At 42.9% G+C, this 21,889-nt stretch overlaps 1 protein-coding gene across 2 annotated transcripts in view; it reads left to right on the top strand.

The window, feature by feature from the left end:
* Cacna2d3 (calcium voltage-gated channel auxiliary subunit alpha2delta 3) overlaps positions 1–21,889 on the top strand; it is an 810,117-nt gene that overhangs the window by 176,549 nt on the left and 611,679 nt on the right. For both annotated transcript variants that reach the window (XM_021181598.1, XM_029469011.1), the window contains exon 3: positions 9,406–9,522. In XM_021181598.1, the coding sequence (XP_021037257.1) occupies positions 9,406–9,522 (117 nt within the window). The remainder of the gene's footprint in view (positions 1–9,405; positions 9,523–21,889) is intronic.

Here is a 21,889-nt window from a genome sequence, read left to right as displayed (position 1 = left end):
GTCAGGCAACCCTGTGCTCCCGCTACCCCGGCGCTGATCCAGCCGGATGAGGCCTGTGGTCCTACTCCCCATTGCCACTTTTGCATCTCACCTCTGCACTGGTTCCTGATTTTGAACATATTTAGAGCCCCTCTTTATGATTGGCTTTTATCCCAATCATTTGTGATTGCTCAGAGGTCTCCACACTCATGTCCCACTTCCTCTGGGGTGGTGCATGGGCAGGGGGGCAGTTCCAGGTGACTCACTTCTAGATATGCAGTTATCATATAGGGAAAAAAATGACCCAAATGTATGAGCAGCATTAAGTGTCTTGACAGTGAAATAGTGCTTTGCTGTTGCTGGTGTTTGTGTGAAATGATCTGGCAAAATAGATGCTACAGAAATAATGCATTTCTATGTCTCCCTTCTACAGTGATAAATGTTCTCAGCTCACCAAGGGATTTCTTGCCAAACACTGATTCTGCTAAAAGGAGTAGGAAGACTCATATGTTCCCTTGTGACAGAGGAAGGCAAAGTTTATTGGGCTCACCTTTCTTCTGTGATACAAATGCTAAGAGGTGATCTTTGAAGGTCTGTGTTCTGCCTAGATGCTTGGCTAAAGGCACACTTGGGTTGTTGTGGTGGAGCATCTCAGCTCCTGCAGAGAGGCAGAGAAAGCAGAGCTGGAAGTGTGAGCATCATCAAAGACCCTGGGTGGAACTGGCTGTTCCAACAGGGACTTCTTTTCAGAGAGGCACTGGTAGGACAACACTAGAGTCCTCTGGAATAGAGGGACCAAGAAGGAAAAACAAGGGACCCTTGGGATTTATGGTGGTCCTTTGTAGGTTGTCATCATGTTGGGCCCTTTACAGATGAGTCTAGAGAGCAGTGCTCAGGTAGCTGGGGTGGGGAGCATCTTTTTTCCTTGTGTTCTGAATGAGGACACTGAGGCTCAGAAGGTTTCTGCTGACCATTAGCCTCATCGATGTCTGGGGGAAGCACCTCTTGGCTCTCTGCTCTTTCTAGGATGTTCTCTCTAGGATTGCATTTTTCCCTCTGTTTTATGCACTGAAGTTATGCTTCCCCCCACTTTTGATCACTAGTGTGTCCTCTCCCCAAGTCCTTTGGTGACTCCAGATGTCCTATCTACAAGCTGCCTGCTCTCAACATTGCACTCCCTGGCTTTGCCTTTCATGATGCCTCCCTCTTTAGCTGCTTGTGGTTCAGTGACATGAAGAAAGAAAACTTAGTTAAGTCATGGGCAGCCTCTTACTCTGGACCTTCCTAGGCTCTGCTTTCATGGACTCTTCCCTAACTATCATCAGTACTTTTCAACCTGATAACCATTCAAGATGGCAGTCACTACCTTGGCCACCCCCTCAGGGTGCATCTTTGTCCATTGACGCACAGCTCCTGCTTACCGAGAACCACAGGCTTCCTCAGGGTTTGTCTCATTCACTGTCATGGGCTTGGTGTCCAGGATCCTGCCTGGCTTACCAGAGACACAAAGTGTAGTCTGTGGAACAAATGGAGAATTAGAAACAGGGGCACAGTGTGGTGGCTCCAGTTTTAATTATGGAAAACCAACCATATCTTTCCTTTGTGTCATTCTTTCATGTCTTCCTGCTGTGTGATCCTGGGGTCCTCTTTGTACTTCCCCAATTCCTTTCTGCAGAGGAAGATAACTGATAGACAGAAGTCCCTAGTAATACAATCATTCCTTGGTACCATGCCTGCACAGCTGTGTGGGATGTTTCTGGGGAGGAGATAAGGCTTTACTAAAAGCCTTCTTTGGTGCCTTGCAGAACAAGAGGAGGCTGCAAACACAGGTGACAATGGAAAAATCTCTCATGGAGGCTGCAGGGTACTTTCCAAGTGGGTTCCTCCTTTCCCTTAGGTGTTTAGACTGACAAGATCTGGATATACTCCTTCACCCTGGCACTATGGTCGCCTTTGTAGGGCCTGAGGAGAGTGGAGGCCACTGCCAGCATATCCTTTGTGCTTCTCACATGGTGTTTGCTTTCTCTGAGCTGCTTTTGGGCAGCTCTTGTCAAGTGACTGTCCCCAATTCTTGATATTTGATTCTTTTTCAGAGTCTCAGCTGCTGCTGACAACAAAATCAATGAGACAGGTGATTATGGGAATGAAATGGGCCTTTCAAAGCCCGTCTGTAAATATTTGGGCTGTCAATCTGTTGTCTCCCTACCAAGAAAAAGTTCAAAAGTCTGAGCAATTAGATGTCAGGCCTTTTCAGGTTTAAAATCTCTCTCCAAACCTTTGACTTCCACCAGCTAAGTAAACCCTCCATTGCCTCAGCTCTCTACTGCAGCACACAGGTAATACCAACTCTTAGCAGACTGTTAATAACAGCACAGATAGGTGCAGGAAATGTGTTCAGGGCAGGGCTGAACAGATTCTGCCTTATCTGCAGGGGTTTTGATTGGATTAAGATTCTCCCTTTATAGAATAAGCTCATGAATTTTTTAGGCTGTTTCGATGATGAAAAGGTGTGTCCCCCCCCCCCCCCTTTCCTTCAACTATGGCAGCTAGTTTTGCTGGGTATCATAGTCCAGGTTGACAGTTGTGGTGCTTTAGTACTTGGAGTGTATTGTCCTAGGCTCTTCTAGCTCTCAGAGTTTCCACTGAGAAATCAGGTGTAACTCTGATGGATTTTCATTTATATGCAATTCTTGCAGCTATCAATACCTTTTCTTATCTATATATTTAGTGTCTTGACTATGATATCAACTTGAGAGTGGGGGCATGAGAAGGATTCTAGGGAGGATGTATAGTAGGGGGAAGAGAAGTGGGGATGTATTCTGTTTCAGTTAAAAACATTTAAAATAAGCAAATAAACAGAAGGGGCCCCTATTTTGTTCTAAATAGAACTACTAATTTCATATTCTTAATTCCTAAAATGATATTCTCACCATAAAAGTTAAAATATAGATGTAAAAAAGAGAGAAAAATAAATAGTGTGTGGTTGCATAACCTGCTGCTAAACAGAAGATATCCTTTTAGCTGTATGCATGCAGGTTGTTGATTTAAAAGAGAAATAGGCAAAGGATTGCTTGTATTATTTTACAACACACTATATGCACCTTCTTTTCATTCTTTGGTGCAGTTTTGTGTGGACATGTTTTGCTGCCCATCAGACTGGTCTCTTCTTGTAGGATCTTTTCTAAGGCTTTTGGTGCATTTTACTGCTGTAAGCCAATAAAAGCTTGCCCCTAAGTCTTGACACTCATGGGTTTCTCTCCGTCTTCTTCAAAATCTTTTGATTCTAGTGACATCAAACATTTCCTGATAAGACCAAAGCATTTACCTGTCCTGATTCCAGCAGGCACTAGCATCCTGAGAAGGCAGGGTGACTTCCTCAGGTTGGCAAGAGAGTAGAACACACTTGGTCCATTATCAACAAGTGTCTGTTGGCATCTGAGCTGTAGTGGGCAGTGGGAAGGAGAAAAACAGAGAACTGCTCAATTATTCCCAGATCTAGGATCTTGGATTGACACCTATTGTGTTGAGATTGGTGACTGTAACACAGGCACAAGCTGTCCTAGGCGGCTGGTCAGTCTCCTCACAGAGAAGGTTCAGGGGAGAGGTGTAGGGAGATCTTACTGGAAAGTCAAGGGTTAAATAAGTCAACTCCCTTCATGATTAGAGGAGAAATGCTGGCGAACAATGTTAAGGCCAGAATACTGGGTCTCATAAGAAAACCAAAAGGGTCAAGTGAAGTACATTTTTTTCTAAATCTCTTGACATCATAGAATCACTGAAGGCAAAGATTCATTTCACTCCCTCTGTAAATGTGAGGCTGCTGTTAGTTTTATTAAGGTTTTTTTTTTTCCCAGTACTGAATTAGCCTTGGGCATAAAACATGGTCCCTGCTGTGTACTTTGGAGCACATCTGTTGAACAGAGGAAAACCCCAGATCCACAGAACCTGGCTGGCTTTTGAACTTAGGAAAAGTTTCCAGTGATTGTCACTGAAGTTTTATTCAGATACCAGAGAGTACTCTTAGCTAGGGTTGGGCTTTTCAGGGTCCAGCATCCCAGGCAACTTCCCACATGTGGGAGATGTCACCATTAGAGAGCCAAAGGACAGTGCACCTACCTCTTTGCCTGTATCTCATGTTTATCAGATTACAGTGTATCCTCATCAAATCCTCATCATCATTACCACCGCCACCACCATTGTCATCCCATATCTGTTCTGCATCAAGACTTATTAAGAAAAATCCCTATGACTATGAGCTATGGGTGGTTTAGTAACCATAAGGGCCACAATACTAGAAAAGATAAGTCCAACTTCTTCTGGCTAGGTTTCAAGTGGGGGCCAAAACAGCTTTGCTATGAAGAAGAGAGTAGGAAATGGAGCAGTAACAATTTCCTAGAGAGATTCACGAGAGCAGGCCCCAAGAGTAACTCATCTAATCTTTATGTATGATCTCGGGGATCAGGGTGAAGGATGTTCCTATAACTCCTGGGCCATCACAGGCCTTTGCACACATAGCTGCTCAGAATGTCTATTAAACAGTGCAGCAGATCTTCACCTTGCTCTGCTCTCAGATGACCCAGAAATAGCATTTATATCTCAGGATCAACTTCATTCTAAGAACTCATTGGCCCTGGTGCTCAGGACAGAGGTCTCACTTTTCAGTAACTGTCTGTTCTTATATAACTTCCTTCTTTGCTGGTGTCTGGTAGTGGGTGTTGGGGTTTGCGGCTTCTAGAACCCAAGGTCAGATGCTCTGGCTCACTGCTGGCTGCTAGGGGTCTCCTGTAAGTCTTAGGAAATTGGCAAAACCCTTCTCTACTTCACTCTTTGCTGTGAGACAAAAGTGCTTAACTTTTTTGTATTGTGCCAGGGTCAACCTACACATGCTCAGCCATGGAAGTAGCACATCCACCCTCCCAAATTCTTCTTTGAGAACCCAGTTTTATTGCCTCAAAGGATTTGGAAATCAAAACTGGAAAGAGATGTGGTTTTTTTTTTCACTGCACAATTACAGTTTAATTCTATCCCATGAAAATAAAGTCTAAAGGTACAGAGGCCACATTTTTAAGGCAAAAACGAGTCAACAAATATAAATTATGTAATTATATCAAGAAAGAAGATACAAAATTAGTAAAACATTGAAAATTGCTAGGATATTATATACTATACCTTCTTGCATTAAATTTACATAGTCTAAAACACACATAGCTTTATGTTTATTTGATTCACGTGAGTATATGTATATATGAATGTGAAATGTACATGTTTATCAAGTAAGGCATTGTCATATTAAGTGAAATATCTGCATGTTGGGATAAACCTATCTTATTCCAAATTCTTTCCCATGAGTTTGCATGCACATGAAAATAGTGTAGCATTTATTATACAGAGAAGAAGTCAACATCATTGGCTTGCTAGTTAACAAAATGCTTCCAGACATGTAGTCCGGAACAGCAAGTCTTGAGGACTCATGGCCCAGGTCTGGTGGGTTGTCAGCTCAGCATTGCCAATCGATCCCTGATTCTGACCAATATGAAAACATGGGCAACCTTAGAAGCCCTGCTGTTCAAATGTCTCTTGATTTCAGAAGGAGCTTGTCATGTAATCCTGGTTGAATGATCTGAGAGCAGAGTCTCACGTCTTTATATATATGGTTCTATACAGCTTCTGTTCTGCCTCTTCTCCCTTCTTCCTTTCATCTAAAGCTAGGCTTGGATTTAAATTTACAAGATGATCCAGAAAGGCTAAGACTCCCACAATCACAGAATTGTGGCATGGATGCTTCAACCACCAAAGCAAGTCCAATAATGTCTTACTATTGGCCTGTTTTTTTTTTTTTTTTTTTTTTTTTTTTTTTTTTTTTTTTTTTTTTTTTTTTTTTTTTTTAAAAAATAGGTATTTATTTCATTTACATTTCCAATGGTATCCCAAAAGTCCCCCACACACTTCCCCACCCACTCCCCGACCCACCCACTCCCACTTCTTGGCCCTGGCTCCCCTGTACTGAGGCATATAAAGTTTGCATGACCAATGGGCCTCTTTTTCCACTGATGGCCGACTAGGCTATCTTCTGATTCATATGCAGCTAGAGACATGAGCTCCGGGGGGTACTGGTTAGTTCATATTGTTGTTCCACCTATAGGGTTGCAGATCCCCCCAGCTCCTTGGGTATTTTCTCTAGCTCCTCCATTCGGGGCCCTGTGATCCATCCAATAGCTGACTGTGAGCATCCACTTCTGTGTTTGCTAGTCCCCGGCATAGTCTCACAAGAGACAGCTATATCTGGGTCCTTTCAGCAAAATCTTGCTAGTGTATGCAATGGTGTCAGCGTTTGGAGGCTGATTATGGGATGGATCCCCAGATATGGCAGTCTCTAGATGGTCCATCCTTTCGTCTCTGCTCCAAACTTTGTCTCTGTAACTACTTCAATGGGTGTTTTGTTCCCAATTCTAAGAAGGGGCAAAGTGTCCACACTTTGGTCTTCATTCTTCTTGAGTTTCATGTGTTTCGAAAATTGTAACTTATATCTTGGGTATTCTAAGTTTCTGGGCTAATATCCACTTATCAGTGAGTACATATTGTGTGAGTTTTTTTGTGATTGGGTTACCTCACTCAGGATGATGCCCTCCAGGTCCATCCATTTGCCTAGGAATTTCATAAATTTATTCTTTTTAATAGCTGAGTACTACTCCATTGTGTAAATGTAACACATTTTCTGTATCCATTCCTCTGTTGAGGGGCATCTGGGTTCTTTCCAGCTTCTGGCTATTATAAATAAGGCTGCTACGAACATAGTGGAGCATGTGTCCTTCTTACCGGTTGGAACATCTTCTGTATATATGCCCAGGAGAGGTATTGCGGGATCCTCCTGTAGTACCATGTCCAATTTTCTGAGAAACCGCCAGACTGATTTCCAGAGTGGTTGTACAAGCTTGCAATCCCACCAACAATGGAGGAGTGTTTCTCTTAAGAGATGTGTTTTAAGTGACATAGCATATACTATTTTTTTAGCTGAGCCTTGGGTAGAAGGCTGGCCTCTGCTGGCCAGGAAAAATGGTGTCTTCTTCTAGTTCCCGTGTTTAAAGGAGGAAGTGGGGAAATGAAGAGAAGATAGATATTTAAGCTCTGGAAATTATCCTGCCACTAAATTTTGACTTATCTCTTAAAAATAATTCTCTAGAGACCACAGAATCAAGCCACAGCACGAACCTCCAATTTTCCTAAGTTGAAGCTTGAGGTGAGGTGTTAGCAACTCAGTCTGAAGTGAAGCAATACATAGTGCCCCAGGTTCAGTGCCCCAGGTTCAGTGCCCCAGGTTCAGTGTCCCAGGTTCAGTGCCTCCTCGGCCTTTTCATAAGGCTGTGAGCATCATGATGCTGTTTTCACACTGACATAAGAGCATCGTGACCTCCTTTTGGGATTCCAGCAAGAAGCAGCATTTCCACTTAATGTGAACAAAGTTGAGAAGTTTTTCAAACAAACTTTTGTCTTCGGATCCCTTTGTGTTCTTATAAACTACTCAGGGTCCACCAGAGCTTTTGCTCACATGAGCTATATCTATTAATATTTACCACATTAGCTCTTAAAACTAAGAAATCTAAAGAAAAACTCATTTAAAAGATGAGAAATGTATTAGTTAAGCATGCATTTTGTGAACAATAAATGGTATGAATTTTTCCCTTTATTTGGCAAATTTCTTTAATGTTTGACTTAGCAGAGACATATGGATTCTCACGTGTCTGTCTGCATCAGTCTATTGTTGTTATCTGTTGCTACCCACAAAGCAAGCCAAAGTCAGTTAGGTATGCTATTGGGAAAGGGGGCTGGATGGATCCCCAAGAGGGTCTTGAGGAGCCCTCAGCAGTTTCTGGACCACTTTTAGAATTGCTGTTTCAAACAAATTAGTTATCAGAGTATGATAATTATCTTCTAAATTAGTGAGTGGCCAGCACATACAATTAGAGGTTTCATTGTGATACTTTCTTGTGTGTGTGTGTGTGTGTGTGTTTGCGCGTGTGCGTGCACGCACACAGGTGTAATTGGCTTCTCCTGACTGGAAATTTGGCACAGCTGAGAACAGGGAGCTTTGATTGAGGAATTGCCCCGTCACCTCTTTGGACTTGGCTGGGAGAATTTTCTGCATTGCTAGTTGCTGGAGTAGGTCTCAGCCAGCTGTTTGTAGTGTGTGGGTAGGTGGTCCTGGGCTGTATATGGAAGCAGGCTGAGCAGAAGCAGGGAGCAAGCTAGTAAGCAGCACGTCTCCATGCTCTGTGCATCTGCTCTTGCTTCCAGGTTCCTGCCCCGATTTCCTCAGTGGTGGGTTGTTATGTGGAAATGAATCCTTTCTTCACTCCTTTGTTCTGAGTGATTTGTCACAGCAACAGGAAGTTCACTAGGTCAGCAAGCCAGCGTGTAACTATGTGCACAGCCAGAGAACAATTGTAGGTACCATCTACCTTGTTTGATTTTTGTTTTTGTTTTGTTTTTCTTCCTTTTTTCTTTCTTCTTTAAGGCAAGGTCTGAGCTTGCAGAGTAGTGTAGGCCAGCTGACTAGCTAGCCTCAGGGATTCATCTGTCTTTATCTCCCCAGTAGTGGGATTGCAGGTGTGTGCTACCCTGCCTGGTGGTGGTGGTGGCAGTGGGGTAGCTGCTGCTTCTGTTGCTATTGGTCGTCATCCTCCTCCTCTTCATCATCATCACCACCACCACCACCATCATTATCACTCACTTATGTTTTGGGAATTTAACTGAAATCCTAGTACTTGCGCAGCAAATCCTTTTCTGATAGCTGACTCCCAGCCTCATTGTGGTATTGTGTGTGTGTGTGTGTGTGTGTGTGTGTGTGTATAGCTGGTCATATTCATCCCATCACTCTCTTCTCTTCCCCTCTCCCTCCCGCTAATCTTCCCAAATACCTGTTTCAGCTTTTATGTCTTACTCTCTCTCACCGCCACCCTTGCCCCCGAAATAAAGACTCCACATGTGAGAGGAAACATGGATGAGTGATGAGTGAATGGCCCTAGGACCAGTGTTAGTTTTCCTGAATATGACTTATGTTGTTTAATGTGTGGGAAGATCTGATCTCCAGTGTACGAGATGGGTTTTTAAAGAAAACTTCATCTTAAGTTGAGAAGACGAGGGAACAAGCGTCCAACCAGCCCTTAGGACAATCCCTCGGATGAGCCAGTGTTTGATCAGCTGACAACTGTTTTTTTTCCTGGGTGCCATGTCAGCTTCTGGTCAGAGTCAGGCTCAGTTTTCAGGTTTTTCTCTGGTTGTTTTAGTTATTATGAGATGCAACCTACTGTCTCCGATTCTAACAGACATGGTGTTGATGACGTTTTATTTTTATATCCATCGGAGGAAACCATCCACATGTGGTACCTTAGAAGCGCATGCCTCTAACACCGCCCTTTCTCCTCACAGAAATACAAAGAGTATGAGAAAGACGTTGCCATTGAAGAAATCGACGGTCTCCAACTGGTGAAGAAGCTGGCTAAGATCATGGAGGAGATGTTCCACAAGAAGTCCGAGGCAGTGCGGGTGAGTCTTTCAGGATCTGTACCACATTGTGCAGAGAAACACAGGCAGCTGGTGTTTGGGGACTGGCACTGATGAACCAGGTTGTGAAGTTTGCCCACCACACAAATGCTCCTTCCCATTTCTTCACTTTGGGGGCCAAGAAAAGCACTTCTTCTTTGCATTCTTCACGCATGGGGTGCCAAAGCCAGTTTTTCTCTTTGGATCTTTTGCCTCCATTAAAAGGTTGCAAATGATGGGTCCCTCCAACTCTGTTATGGCCTCCTAACTTCTCTGGTCACTCAGGGACCTTGTGGCTCACTGGATAGCTGTAAAACATCTTTTTAAAAAACGATTGCCGGTCGAATCCACTGTCTCCTGCATGAGATACTTTTCGACCCGGAGCTCTGCCATTAAACTACCTCGTGTTTTTACATCAAAACAAACAAACAAACAAACAAACAAACAAACAAACCGATTGCCACAGTGTGGAACTGAACCCCTCCATAGAGGGTCTGGAAGAAGTTGGATGTTCCCTTGTTTTATTGGAGTGCTACTGAGATTACAATGTTTGTATTGATCCAAGCAGCTCACTGTGGTTTCATGTCAGCTGGATGAAGGGAACTGCAGGTATATGGGTCTTTTGCTTTGTTTTTATTTTGATTGCTGAGTTGGCTTCCTGCTTTATGTTTAACTCTTGGTGCTCAGCTCACTGCTCATTTTATTCTGTCTAATGCATGGTGCCACCTAGATATAGAGTAGACCGCCCCATGTCAGTTAAATCCATCTGGAAATTCCCTCACAGACAAGCCCAGACTTGTCTCATCCAGATGATTCTAGATCCTATGGAGTTGAGAATCAAGATTGACTATCACACATGAAGTTTCACCTAGAATTGTGGCCACATGATAGAAAACTGTGATTTCTGCCTTCTGTGTGCTTTCTCTCAAGTCTATTTTCTCTGGATTTCTATGTCTGTGCTTATATTTTTCTTCTCTTCAATTTTGAAAATTATGGCACCTGCTTGTCTTTTGATCCAGCTTTTTTTTTTTCCGGTTCTTTCATCTGCTCTTTGGTAATTTCTCATGTCACTGTGTTTTGTGATTCCCTTGGACAGCTGACTACATGTTTGTTAATTGATCCCACTGCTTCTGCAGCTACCTGTTTGTCCATTTAAGTTGTTTACAGGTTTTGAAATCAATATGACTGCAGTGAAGGTTCAGGAATATCAACAATAAATCAAGCAGTCCTTGATGGGCATCCCTTTAACGATTTTTGCCAATATTCACCTATGTTGTCTTTGTCAGCCCCCATGGTGGAGGTTCTGTTGCCATCTGCAGTTTACAAAAGGGAGATGGAGAGGACAAAGCTATGGAGCATCTCTGCAATCGCATTGATATGGGGCGCCAGGTCACCCAAGTCCACATTTCTTACCACCTCTATGTGCTTAGTATCCTAGACTGTACTCTACCTTCCTTAATGGGAAGTTCCTGAAGGCATCTAACATCCTCTGAACAAACCTTAAGTTATTTGTGCTTAAGAAAACATTTCTGTTTCAGTAAGGGTATATTAGCTCACAGCCCCTCTCAGTGACATCTGAATGATTTTTTCCTGGAAAAAAAAATACATACACATATACACACACACCCACACATACACACCACACACACACACACATATATTCATAATATATATAATTGTTTTAGTTATCATTTTATTTTGTGATTTGGGGGTTCTAATTTTTTTTAATTGCAGTTACATATTCTACAAACTTGTGTGTATGTATATATGTATTTAGAGGGGTACACGTATGCCACAGTGTATATTTGGAGGTTTAAGGTCATGTTATAGTAGTCAGTTTTCTCTTTCTGCTTTATGGGTCTTAGGGATCAGATTCAGATGGGCAGGGCCTGGCAGCAAGTGCCTTTATCTGCTGAGCTATCTTTTTTGTTGTTGTTTGGTTGTTGTTTTGTTATGATTATTATTTTGAGACAAGGTCTCACTGTGCAGTCAAGGCTGGCTCAGAATTCTCTCTGGCAGGCCTGGAACTCCAGGTCCTCTGCTCCAGACTCCTGGGTGCTAGGATAGCAGGAGTGGCATTATATCTGGCTCGTTTTCATTTTGTTTTGAGCACTAGTAACAACATTAACAGTTTCAGTGAAGAAATCTACTGTTTTCATTTATATTTCTTTGTAAATCGAAAGTTTTAGGGACAGTTGATAGATAAGAAAGCCCTGGTGTTAGGAATGTGGGGCACCTGACAGAGGGTACAATGTTCTTCGCAGAAGCACCAGATCCTGGACCATGACCTCTTTGCAGTGTGGACTACCCATGGGCTGGGATGTACTCATCCAGATTTCTGTCTTGATCCCAGGTTGGAGGCTGGTGAGGACCATTGAGCAGGCCCCTGTGGATCTCGTATCTGCTCCTATCTCCCTGGAGCCATGTAGAGTATATGCTTATAGGTTTACTGTGCGCATGATGCGCCTGGCCAGGAGCTGGAAGGTTATGCTGTGCCATTTAGATTTTGTGTCAACCCTGGGAGTTATCATTGTCCTAGAAATGAGCATACAAGCTGAGCTGTGTGAAGTCATTTGCCCAGGTCACACTCCAGGGCTCAGTGGGGTTTAGTTTCTATATCCTCAAGGCAAGAGTACAGCTGTGCTGCTCCATATCCCTGAAAAGTCTAATGCCTGCCAAACAGAAAGCATTCCGTGCACGTCTGGATAAAGCTTTTCCCGTCTTGTGAACATGTAATAGAGATGGAGTCGTGGGGATGCAGGAAGCACCTGGATGGGGACAGGAGGGAATAGGAACTGACTTTAGCCATTCAGTATTGCCTAATTTTGAAACCATTTTGCTTTTAAATTAGTGACATTCAAATAAAAAAAAAAGGAAACCAAACAAAAAACCCAAACAAACCCTATTTGATATGGCTGGTGTGATTTCTTTGAGAAGGAAAACGAAGGTGAATGGAAATGTTCCCAGGATAAGGCCAGCCTGCACACTCTGAAACGCGTATTTTCTGTATTTTAAAACATGTACACAGACCCTTTGTAAGCAAACTGGATGCTGCCACATTATGGGAGTTGCATTCAGCTTTTTGTGGTTCTCTTCACCCACAGACCTTTAGTTTTGTTGTGAGACTAACCCAGGCTTGATCCCTCCTAGGCAGTGTTAGTCCGCTGTGCCATAGCTCCCAGTGGGTTTGGGAAGTCTTTTTTTTTTTTTTAAATTAGATATTCTCTTTATTTACATTTCAAATGCTATCTGGAAAGTTCCCTATACCCTACCCCCTTCCCCTCCCCACCCACTCCCACTTCTTGGCCCTGGCGTTCCCCTGTACTGGGGCATAGATGGCAGCAGCAAAAGGCATGGTCCATCTGGATGAACTGCTAGCTTATCTTGAAGCCAAAGAAGGGATGACTGTGACTCTTCATGTTGTAAGGACACCTTGCTTCCTGAGCAGAAAGCTTCATTTTGGGGGGGGGGGGGCTGTGAGCACTTAGAGCAGCCAAAGACCTCAGGTTTGCCCTGTAGCTACCCTTTGCAGCATTGCACTAGGATGGCCCAATCCAAAAGGAGCAGGCTCTTTTGCCTGGAATCTTACCAAGTAGACAATGGGCCAGGAACAGAACAGATTTTAAAAATTGTCATTTCCCCAACTTCTCTGCCCCACCCCTAGTAATTTGCATCAGATCACGTTCCTCCTCTCTTCATCCTTGAAAGTGTCCCCAAGCTTATTGGTCTGATGTCACTCATCATTGTGACTTAAGAACACATACAAGGAAAACCTGTTTTGCAAGCCACAGTGACTATTAAAAGTACCGCCGCTGTGTGGACTACCTTGAAACTGTCCAGAGCTGTAGACTGTCTTTGGCTTACACAGGTAGATTCCATTAGCACTGAGGAAACCTGACTCCAGTAACCCAGACCTTTAACACACACACAGCCTGTCATCTCCAGGCTGTTGAACAATGTTGTTCTTTTTCTCTGTCTCTCTGGCTTGATTTCATCATTTCCCTCCATCACTTTGCCTGGTGATTAGTTGAATCAGAGCGATTTTATCATGCTCAGGCCCTATTTGAATTCTTCTCTGCTATGCAATTATCCTATCATAGAAAGTCCTATTTTTCTGCCCGTCAGATGTCTGAGGTAAATGTGAAACCTAAAGTGGCCTGCCCATTATATAACCTCTGTCATACAGCTGGTAATGGACTACATGCAACTTTTTTCCCCCTTCGGACTAGCAAATTATAAATAACCTTAGCCTCTGTAATTGCTATTAACATAATGGTGCCGTCATTATGACAGCTCTTCTTAACTCTATTTTCTGGACAATTTTAATGCCAGGGGTAGTTTGAATAATTTTTGTAAATCCACTCATAGGCTAGCTCCAGACTGTTTGAAGGAACAAGGCTGCCGCTTGCTTTTGTGCACAACAGCTATGCACAAGGCATTATCTCCCAATTTCTCTATTCAAATATGTACATGCTACCCAGCTCTCAATGGATGTTGCTGAGCTGTTGATATCAAGCCTCTGCTTCCTTTGAATGGCCAAGGAGTGGAGTCAATTTGCTTTCAGTTCATCAGCATCTCAAGGAGCCTCTCCAAATGCTGAATTTAGTAGAAATAATATGCACCTGCCTTCTGCCAGTGGCACACTCCCATTGGGCCATTCTAAGTGACACCTGGGCTGCTTGCCTATGACATAAGTCAGAACTTATTTGAGATACTGAAAGAAGGCAGACTTGGCATGACTCCTCTATTTGCTGAGCCGCTGGCATTAAGAAAAGTGCCATGATTTGAGGGAAGGCAGAAGGCAATGGGTAGACTATTTCCTGGTCTTGGTGATGTGGGCAGGCAGCCCTCAGCCTTTGTCTTTCGGATCTGGCCCTTCACTGGGAGCAGCCAAAGCTGTCAATCACCTGAAAGCATCTACTCTGGCTTCAGGGAACTCTGAACAGGCAGAGCCACTGTGGAGAATTTGTGAGGGTACACCCTCATTTCTGAAACAAGGCATCGGTAGAGTGGCATTTGCCTTGGGTCATGCGGAGACACCCTGCCTTCCACCTAGATTTGGGCAGGCTTGCAGCCCCTCGCCCCATTTTCTCAGGCGACCTGGTTTCTGCAAAGGGCAGGGTTGGTTTTATGCTGAGTCCTACAGATCTTAGACCCCCCCCCACCATAAACTTAAACACATATCTGGAGTGAGGAGGGGTCATGGAAAGATAGAGCCTGCTTTGGCAGACTATAAAACAGAACACTAAGTATTTAACTTACTAGTGAAATAATCGGATGCATCTGGCAGAATGAACTCCAGGGCAGACAGGGAAGAGACACAGGAAGCAGGTTGTAACTGTACTCAAGACAGGAAGAGCTTGTTGTTTTCAAACCTTTGGGATGAGATGTTTAATACTTTCCTCCAAGCACTCACAGCTCATAGCTGAAAATAAACCTAATCTCTTGCACTTGCTCTGTGATTTCCATTGGTAAAATGAGAAATTGGGCACTTGAAAAGTGTTTTGCTTAAAACCACACACTCCTGCCTCTTGGAAGAACTAAAGGAGACTTAGAGTTTGTGTTCAGGTCTCCGTCTTCCAGCTACCTGCTGTTCATTGTGGAACTGATTCCTATTATAGCTGTGCTGTGGAAAGTAATTGCCGTTGTACAGTAATTCAATTTCAGCGCATTCACGCATCACTTCCCCGATAGGAGCTTATCTGGAGAAACCTCGGACTTGAAAGCTTTTTATCTAGAAATTCCACATGCCGTGGGTCGTTTTTCCTGGGTAACAGATACAGTATTTGCATTTAATAAACATTTACTTTCTCAGAAAAATGGATTTCTTTCCCTTCCAGAAGAGATTTACGCCAGTCTTCCTAGAAGCCAGAGGTACTATTAAAGCAACTTTCTTTAGCTGTTTCTTGGCTGATGTATGTCTACATATGTATGATTATAAAATGCATCTACACCACAATGTAAATATATACACTGCACACACGGGATGCCGGAGACAGCAAAGGCAGACTCTAGCAGCAGCAGGAGCTAGGAGTGGCTAATGGCTATGGGGGGAAATACTTCTGTCTTCAAAATACTGTTGAGAACTGTTGATAAGACAGTTTCCAAAGGCTGTGCATTAAGTTGGAAATGAAATCAACAATTTTGTTGATAATTTCTAAACTGTTTCAGTAAAAGGCCACACATCCTAGAATATATGAGCAGTGCAAACTTGACACAATTAGTTAGAGGTAGAATGAACAAAAGAAAGAAAGGAAGGAAGGAAAGATAAGGTTGGACGTGAAGGGGAAGAGTTGGATCTGGGATCAGTTGAGAGAGGAAGTGACTGTAATCAAAACAATTTGTAAAAAATTCTCAAAGAACTAATAAAATTAAAAATTTAAATTTTTTATTTAAATTTAAATTTTAAATAAAAAATAGCAAATTGAAAAGTATGAGACAGGAAATGTTCATAGAATTCCTGCTTTTCTTCTGTAGAAATTAAGTCCATAATGAGCAATTGTAAGTTCTCAGGATCTGAAGTCATCAGATACATTATCTATCTATCTATCTATCTATCTATCTATCTATCTATCTATCTATGTACATATGTATATATACATATATGCACATATATGTATATGTATGTAATGTACAGAAACATATACACCAATAAACCTATTTGTTATGACTTTTACATTAAAACTTAGTCACATGAAACAGCAAAACTAACTTACCAACTGAAAATGAATAGGGATCTAAGTTATTAACAGAATGAAATAAATTAATACCACCTGTCTGCTTAGTAAAACTCTTAACACATTTGTTGCTATCTTAAATTTTGCTTAGATTTAATAGGGTCTCACAGAGACTGAAGAAAGCAACCACGAAGCCTACAAAGGTCCACACTAGGTTCTCTGCATATTTGTTGTGGTTGTTTAGTTTGGGTATTTTATGAGACCCCTAACATCAGGAGTGAGGCTGTCTCTGACTCTTTTGCCGGATCCTGGGGCCCCTTTCCTACTACTGGGTTGCCTCCCTCAGCCTTGATGTGATTGGTCTGTGCTAAGACTTATTGTAACGTGTTATGCCGTGTTCAGTTGATATCTCTGGGAGGTCTTCTATTTCTGAAGGGGAAAGGAAGGACCAGTGAATTTAGGGGAGAGGAGAGGTGGGAATGGGAGGAGTGGAGAGAGGGGAGTCTGAAGTCTGAATATATTGAAAAAAATACTGAAAAAAAAAAAGGCTCTCTTGTGGCTGGGCAAGTGCCTTTAAGTACACTTGGGAGGCAGAAGCAGGTAGATGTCTGTGGAGAGTAGAGAAAGTTCTGAGTGAATGAATAAGTAGGATGAAGTCTGAGTGAATACTGATGATTGATAAAGACCAGTGCCTCAGAGCCTCAGGAATTGGCAGAGTGTTCCTCTGGTCCATGCGCAAATGTTGCCAGAGTGTACAGAAAGCAGTGGCAGCAGCTTTGTCTGCTCTGTGAGAAGATGCTGCGCTGTCAGAGTGTGAACAGTCTACCTGATCCCAGTTCTTGTGTCTGTGATTTCTTCATCCTCCTGTCACTCCCAGTCTCGTCTCCAGGACCAAGCCATTCCTAGATGCCAGGTTTCTATGAGTTCTAGACCAGCCTAATGTACATAGTAAGTTTCAGGCTGGACAGGGATACAATATGAGACTCCCAGTCTAAATAATAAACAAACACACTTCCCTTTTTCCCCACAAGCCGGATTGATGATTAACTTGTAAGTTTGTCTTTTTGATAAAATGGGCTTGAGATAGCAATGTTAATGATTTTCTTCCATGAAGCAGAGGAAAACAGAAATTCCCATATCCATATGCAGATAGTTAGATGAAAGCCAGAAACCTCTGTATTGTAGTCTCAAATGAGAATATTAGATCAGACACAGACTAAGGGGCCAGCAGACAAAACAGCACATAGAAATAAGGACATGAAATCAATAATTACCATGGGCACAGATTAAAGAATACATAGTAGAATTATAATAAATCAGATTGTCTTCAGCAAAAAACAAGGTAGGCAATTTACATCTCAATGTCTCTGAGATGTAAAGAGTGACCCAGGGAAAGACAAAAAAAAGATGAAAAGATAAAGCTACTTATACAGATTAAAATAATTTTTCCTCCTAGTTTTAAGAGCTGGTCAGTAGGAGGGAGATATCTTTAGGAAGGAAATTTTCTAGGGAAATCTTGCCAGTGGAGCACTTTGACCTTCTTTGGCAAATCCCTGTGAGGGAACCTCAGAGAACAGCTTTCTACCTGGATTTGCCCCATGTGTTCAGATAGTACCAGGATTGCCTCTCCCACTATTGTTATCTTAAAAGAGGCAATAACAGCCTTTTCTTTGGAAGCAATTTGCTTCCATTGGGCTTGTTGGGAAAGAGAGTAGAAGGTAAGGGTGGTAGAGCAGGAGGAAGAAGCTGGACCAGAGGATGGAGGAGACTAAGGATGGAAGACGCTGGATCAGAGGATGGAGGAGACTGCAGGAGGAAGAAGCTGGATCAGAGGATGGAGGAGACTAAGGATGGAAGACCTTCCTTCAAATTTGGGAGGCAGAGAAAAGAGGATTCCTGGGGCTCACTAGCTGGCTAGTCTAGCCTAATTGCTGAGGTCTGGGCCAATGAGAGACCCTGTCTCAAAGTGTATTGTGTTCATGTTCATTAGGACTATGCCTGAGATTGTCCTCTGGCCTGTACATGCACACGCACGCACGCACACACACACACACACACACACCCACACACACATTTGTTGATGTTCTGTCTTTTGCTATCTATTGTAATGCTAAGTGCTGACCCCTAAGACTTGGAGTCTGCATGTAGCCCCTGGACCCTTTCTCCGAGTTAATTCAGACTGGTGAATAAAGATGCCAGGAGAGCCAATAGCTGGGAAGAAGAGACATAGGTGGGGTGGGGGTTTCTCAGGCTCAGAGAGAGAGGACCACAAGGAGGGAGCAGAAGGAAGCCTTTGTGAAATAGAAGAACATGCAGGAGGAGAGCCGCCATGGGTTAAGGGCCATGAGAACACGGCCCAGAGGGCTGCCTGTTGGGTTAAGAGCAGCCCAGACGAAACAGAGTAATAATGGGGTTATCAATAAAAAGGTGGGTTCTAACAGCATGGAGGGTAGGCAGCTGCCAGGCTATTGTGCTGCCCGAGGCATATTTGAAAAAGTATAAAGGCGGTGTGTGTCTTTCATTCAGGAACATAAATGGTCTGAGGTGGGGGAAGAAGCCCTGTGCCAGGATTTTTAAAAATAATTTTTACTACATCCATCCATGCATAAAACAAGACAAGATGAAGAATATGAGAATGTCAAATATTCCTTATTTTTTAAAAACCTTGGCAAGTTCAATTAACATTACTATCAAATGTAAAACCAGCTGAAGCCAGCTGAAATACTAAATGATGTGGTTTTTTTTTTTTTAATCTAATATGTTCCTCATCTTGGAATTTCTCTTTCCCACTTTAGTGTCTTTTTCATTCACTGAGAATTACAACCTTCTGTGACAGCTGGAGGGAACTGTATTTTGTATCAGGTTTCTATGCTGCTCATTGGCGTAATTCCTTTGACTCTCACCGTGGCTTAGTTTCTCCCACTGTGTTTTGGGGCTTGAGACATAGGTGAATATCTTATGTCTGTCTTAGTGTCTAAGAGGATAATTTTCTATCTAACTCAAGAAGGGTATATGATGTCTTGGCCTTCCTGTGAGACATCTGCATATTCTAGGGGCTTTTGCTTGACACCTCTACCAAGCTGGGCTAGAGGGAACAAATGCCCTTTCCTGCTGGTGTTTTAATGATCAGGCACTTGCTCAGTTTTTAAGCTAAAAGTGAGCAAGGTTGTAACAAGGAAGACACAGAAAATGCAATTATTAATTTGTGCAAAGCCAGGAGAAGAGGCAGAAGGTTCTAAGACCCATGTTCTGACTAGATTTCCTAAAACAACTACAGCTCTCTGGGAAAAAAATCAGAAGATAACCAACAGCCATCCCAGAATAAACTAGTGGACCAATGTTCAAAACAAATGAGTTATCTGGGTCCCAGAAAGAACTCCTCAGAATCCACATGAGGAGGCAGAAATGCTTAGACACAAGGGCCCATGGTAACTTAACCAATCCTGCTATTCTTTCTGTCTTGTATTGTTCAAGGGTTGTCCTTGGAGCCCCATGTTGGAGAACAACACTGTTGACACGAAACACAATTCTTTTCTCAGAGGGAATAAGAGGTCATTTATTATGACCAAATATGAATAATTTTGGCCCAGAAATATGGATTTTGGTTGCTCCAAATAACATATTTCAGCATAGGAGCAGTCATAAGTGAATACTTAATATAGCAGAAAGAACCATTTTTATGAACCAAGTCATTTTCCTAAGCATTTGTTGTAGCGTCAGGCAATGTTCTAAGTGGTTAGAATGTTGTTGTAAGTTTCAGATGTTGTCTGATGACATTCTTTGATTTGGGGTTCATGGAATGCACTGGTCAGTTAAGTTAAATACCCTTCAAAGTATTTACCCAGTAGTTGAAAGGCTTTGAGGGTATATTCAGTAGGTGGGTGTGAGGTGACTTTTAAGGGGACTAAAGATAGTCTAAGGCAGTGATTTTGAACCTGAGTCACAACCATCGTAAAACACATACTTCCAATGGTTAAAGGAACCAAGACACTGCTCAGTAGCAAAATTGCAGTTATGAAGTATCAATGAAAATAAATTTATGGTTGAGGGTTGCCACAATACAAGGAGCTATATTAGAGGGTCACAGCATTAAGAAGATTCAGAATGTCTGATCTAAGGCACTTCTGGCTCTGGCTCTGGGGCATCTCAGCTCTCCACAGTCCCAAAGCTTGAAGCTGTCAGTCAGCCTTGTACTTCAACCTACATATGGGCTTTTAACCACCCCAGGCATCTCTGTTTAGAGTGTGTTTAATGCCCAGAGGTTGGAAGGCAGCATTTAAAAATAAAACACATTGTGAACACTTCTACATGATGATGAATATAGGTTTCTCCTAGCTTCCACAACTATAGAACAATGCACTTTCTGGTGTTACAGCCGAACAGCTCTCTCAATACATATTGAGATAGACTGTATGCATTTTACTCTTACTAGCAATAACACAGCATCTTAGTCATAATATAATATCTTTGCCTGTAAAGATTTTTGGCCATATATGTGATGCCGATTCCAGGGGCCCTGTGTTGCCAGGTTGCTGTAGGATTGGTAGATACTGTTTCTGTCCCGTCCTCCCACCATAGCCACTAGTCCTCTTTTGGCCTTTGTTATCCTATAGGCAAGAACGTGGTGACTTCACATCCTTTCTGTCATTCCCTCAGTATTGGTAGGACTCTTCTGGCTCCCTACGAGAGTGTGAGACTAATTATTTCAAATCAGAGAGTGTAGGCTTGAGAATGTGCCAGGCCCAGTTGCTAGCCTCATTCTCTAACAGGGAGGTCCTATAGGCTCAGATACTCTGATTGATGTGTTTTTAGGACCCTCCCCTTCTCATTCTCTTCTGGAGTGTACTAGGCTTCCTGAGTGTGGGTGCTCGCTCTTTGGATAAGTTCTGGGAAGCCCAGCTTCTCAGTACAGGAGCACTGTCATAACCACAGTGCTTTGGGTTTCTCTTCTGTGGGAGAAATTTCTAGTTCCAGGAAAAGGGAAACTGGGCAGCCCCCTCATTTAAAAAGCCTGTCTGTCTGTTCTGTGCCTTTTGGGTACTTAGGATGAACACCCCTCTGCCCCAAATTGTATTGACCTACTTTGGTGGCATGGTGGCTTTATATGTGCCCATGGATACTTTTCTCTGTCATTTTTGCTGACTGTTGACCCTCGTTCTTGTGTTAAGGCTGTGTTGTGTGTTTTCTTTGTTCCAGCTAACCTCCATTTCTGGTGCTTACCACAGTGTCAGAACCTACACAAGTGCTTACCAAGGCTTTGCTAATTGACTCACAGATCTCAACTCTAGGGTCAGGAGCAATGGAATCTTTAGTGATAAGGGCTATAACTCTTTCTTTCGGCCAGAGACATCTCAAGTAAAGAGAGGAAAAAGAGATACTCTGGAGCTGGACAGCAGAGAAGCTGTGGGGCCTTTCAGACCCTTCACTGTCTGTTTTACATGAATGAGCACATCACCCATGCCAAGCTGTGGCCTGCTTAGAGTAGCTATGAGCTTTGCCCAAATCTCCCCAACAGGGCCTCTCCTGAATTAGGTGAGTGCAAAGGACTGAAGTCAGGTTAAGTCTACTGCTCTGCTGTTAAAGATTTCTGTAGAGAGCTGAATAAAGATGGATTTTCTCTTTCCCCCTTTCCCTCCTTCCTTTCTTTCCCTTCTTCCTTAGTGCTTTCTCTCCTACCCCTAGTCCCCTCCCCT

The sequence above is a fragment of the Mus caroli genome, chromosome 14 (assembly GCF_900094665.2).
Source record: "Mus caroli chromosome 14, CAROLI_EIJ_v1.1, whole genome shotgun sequence".
Classification (NCBI taxonomy): domain Eukaryota; kingdom Metazoa; phylum Chordata; class Mammalia; order Rodentia; family Muridae; genus Mus; species Mus caroli.
Note: the sequence above shows the minus strand (reverse complement) of the source record. Positions and strands in the feature narration are given on the sequence as shown.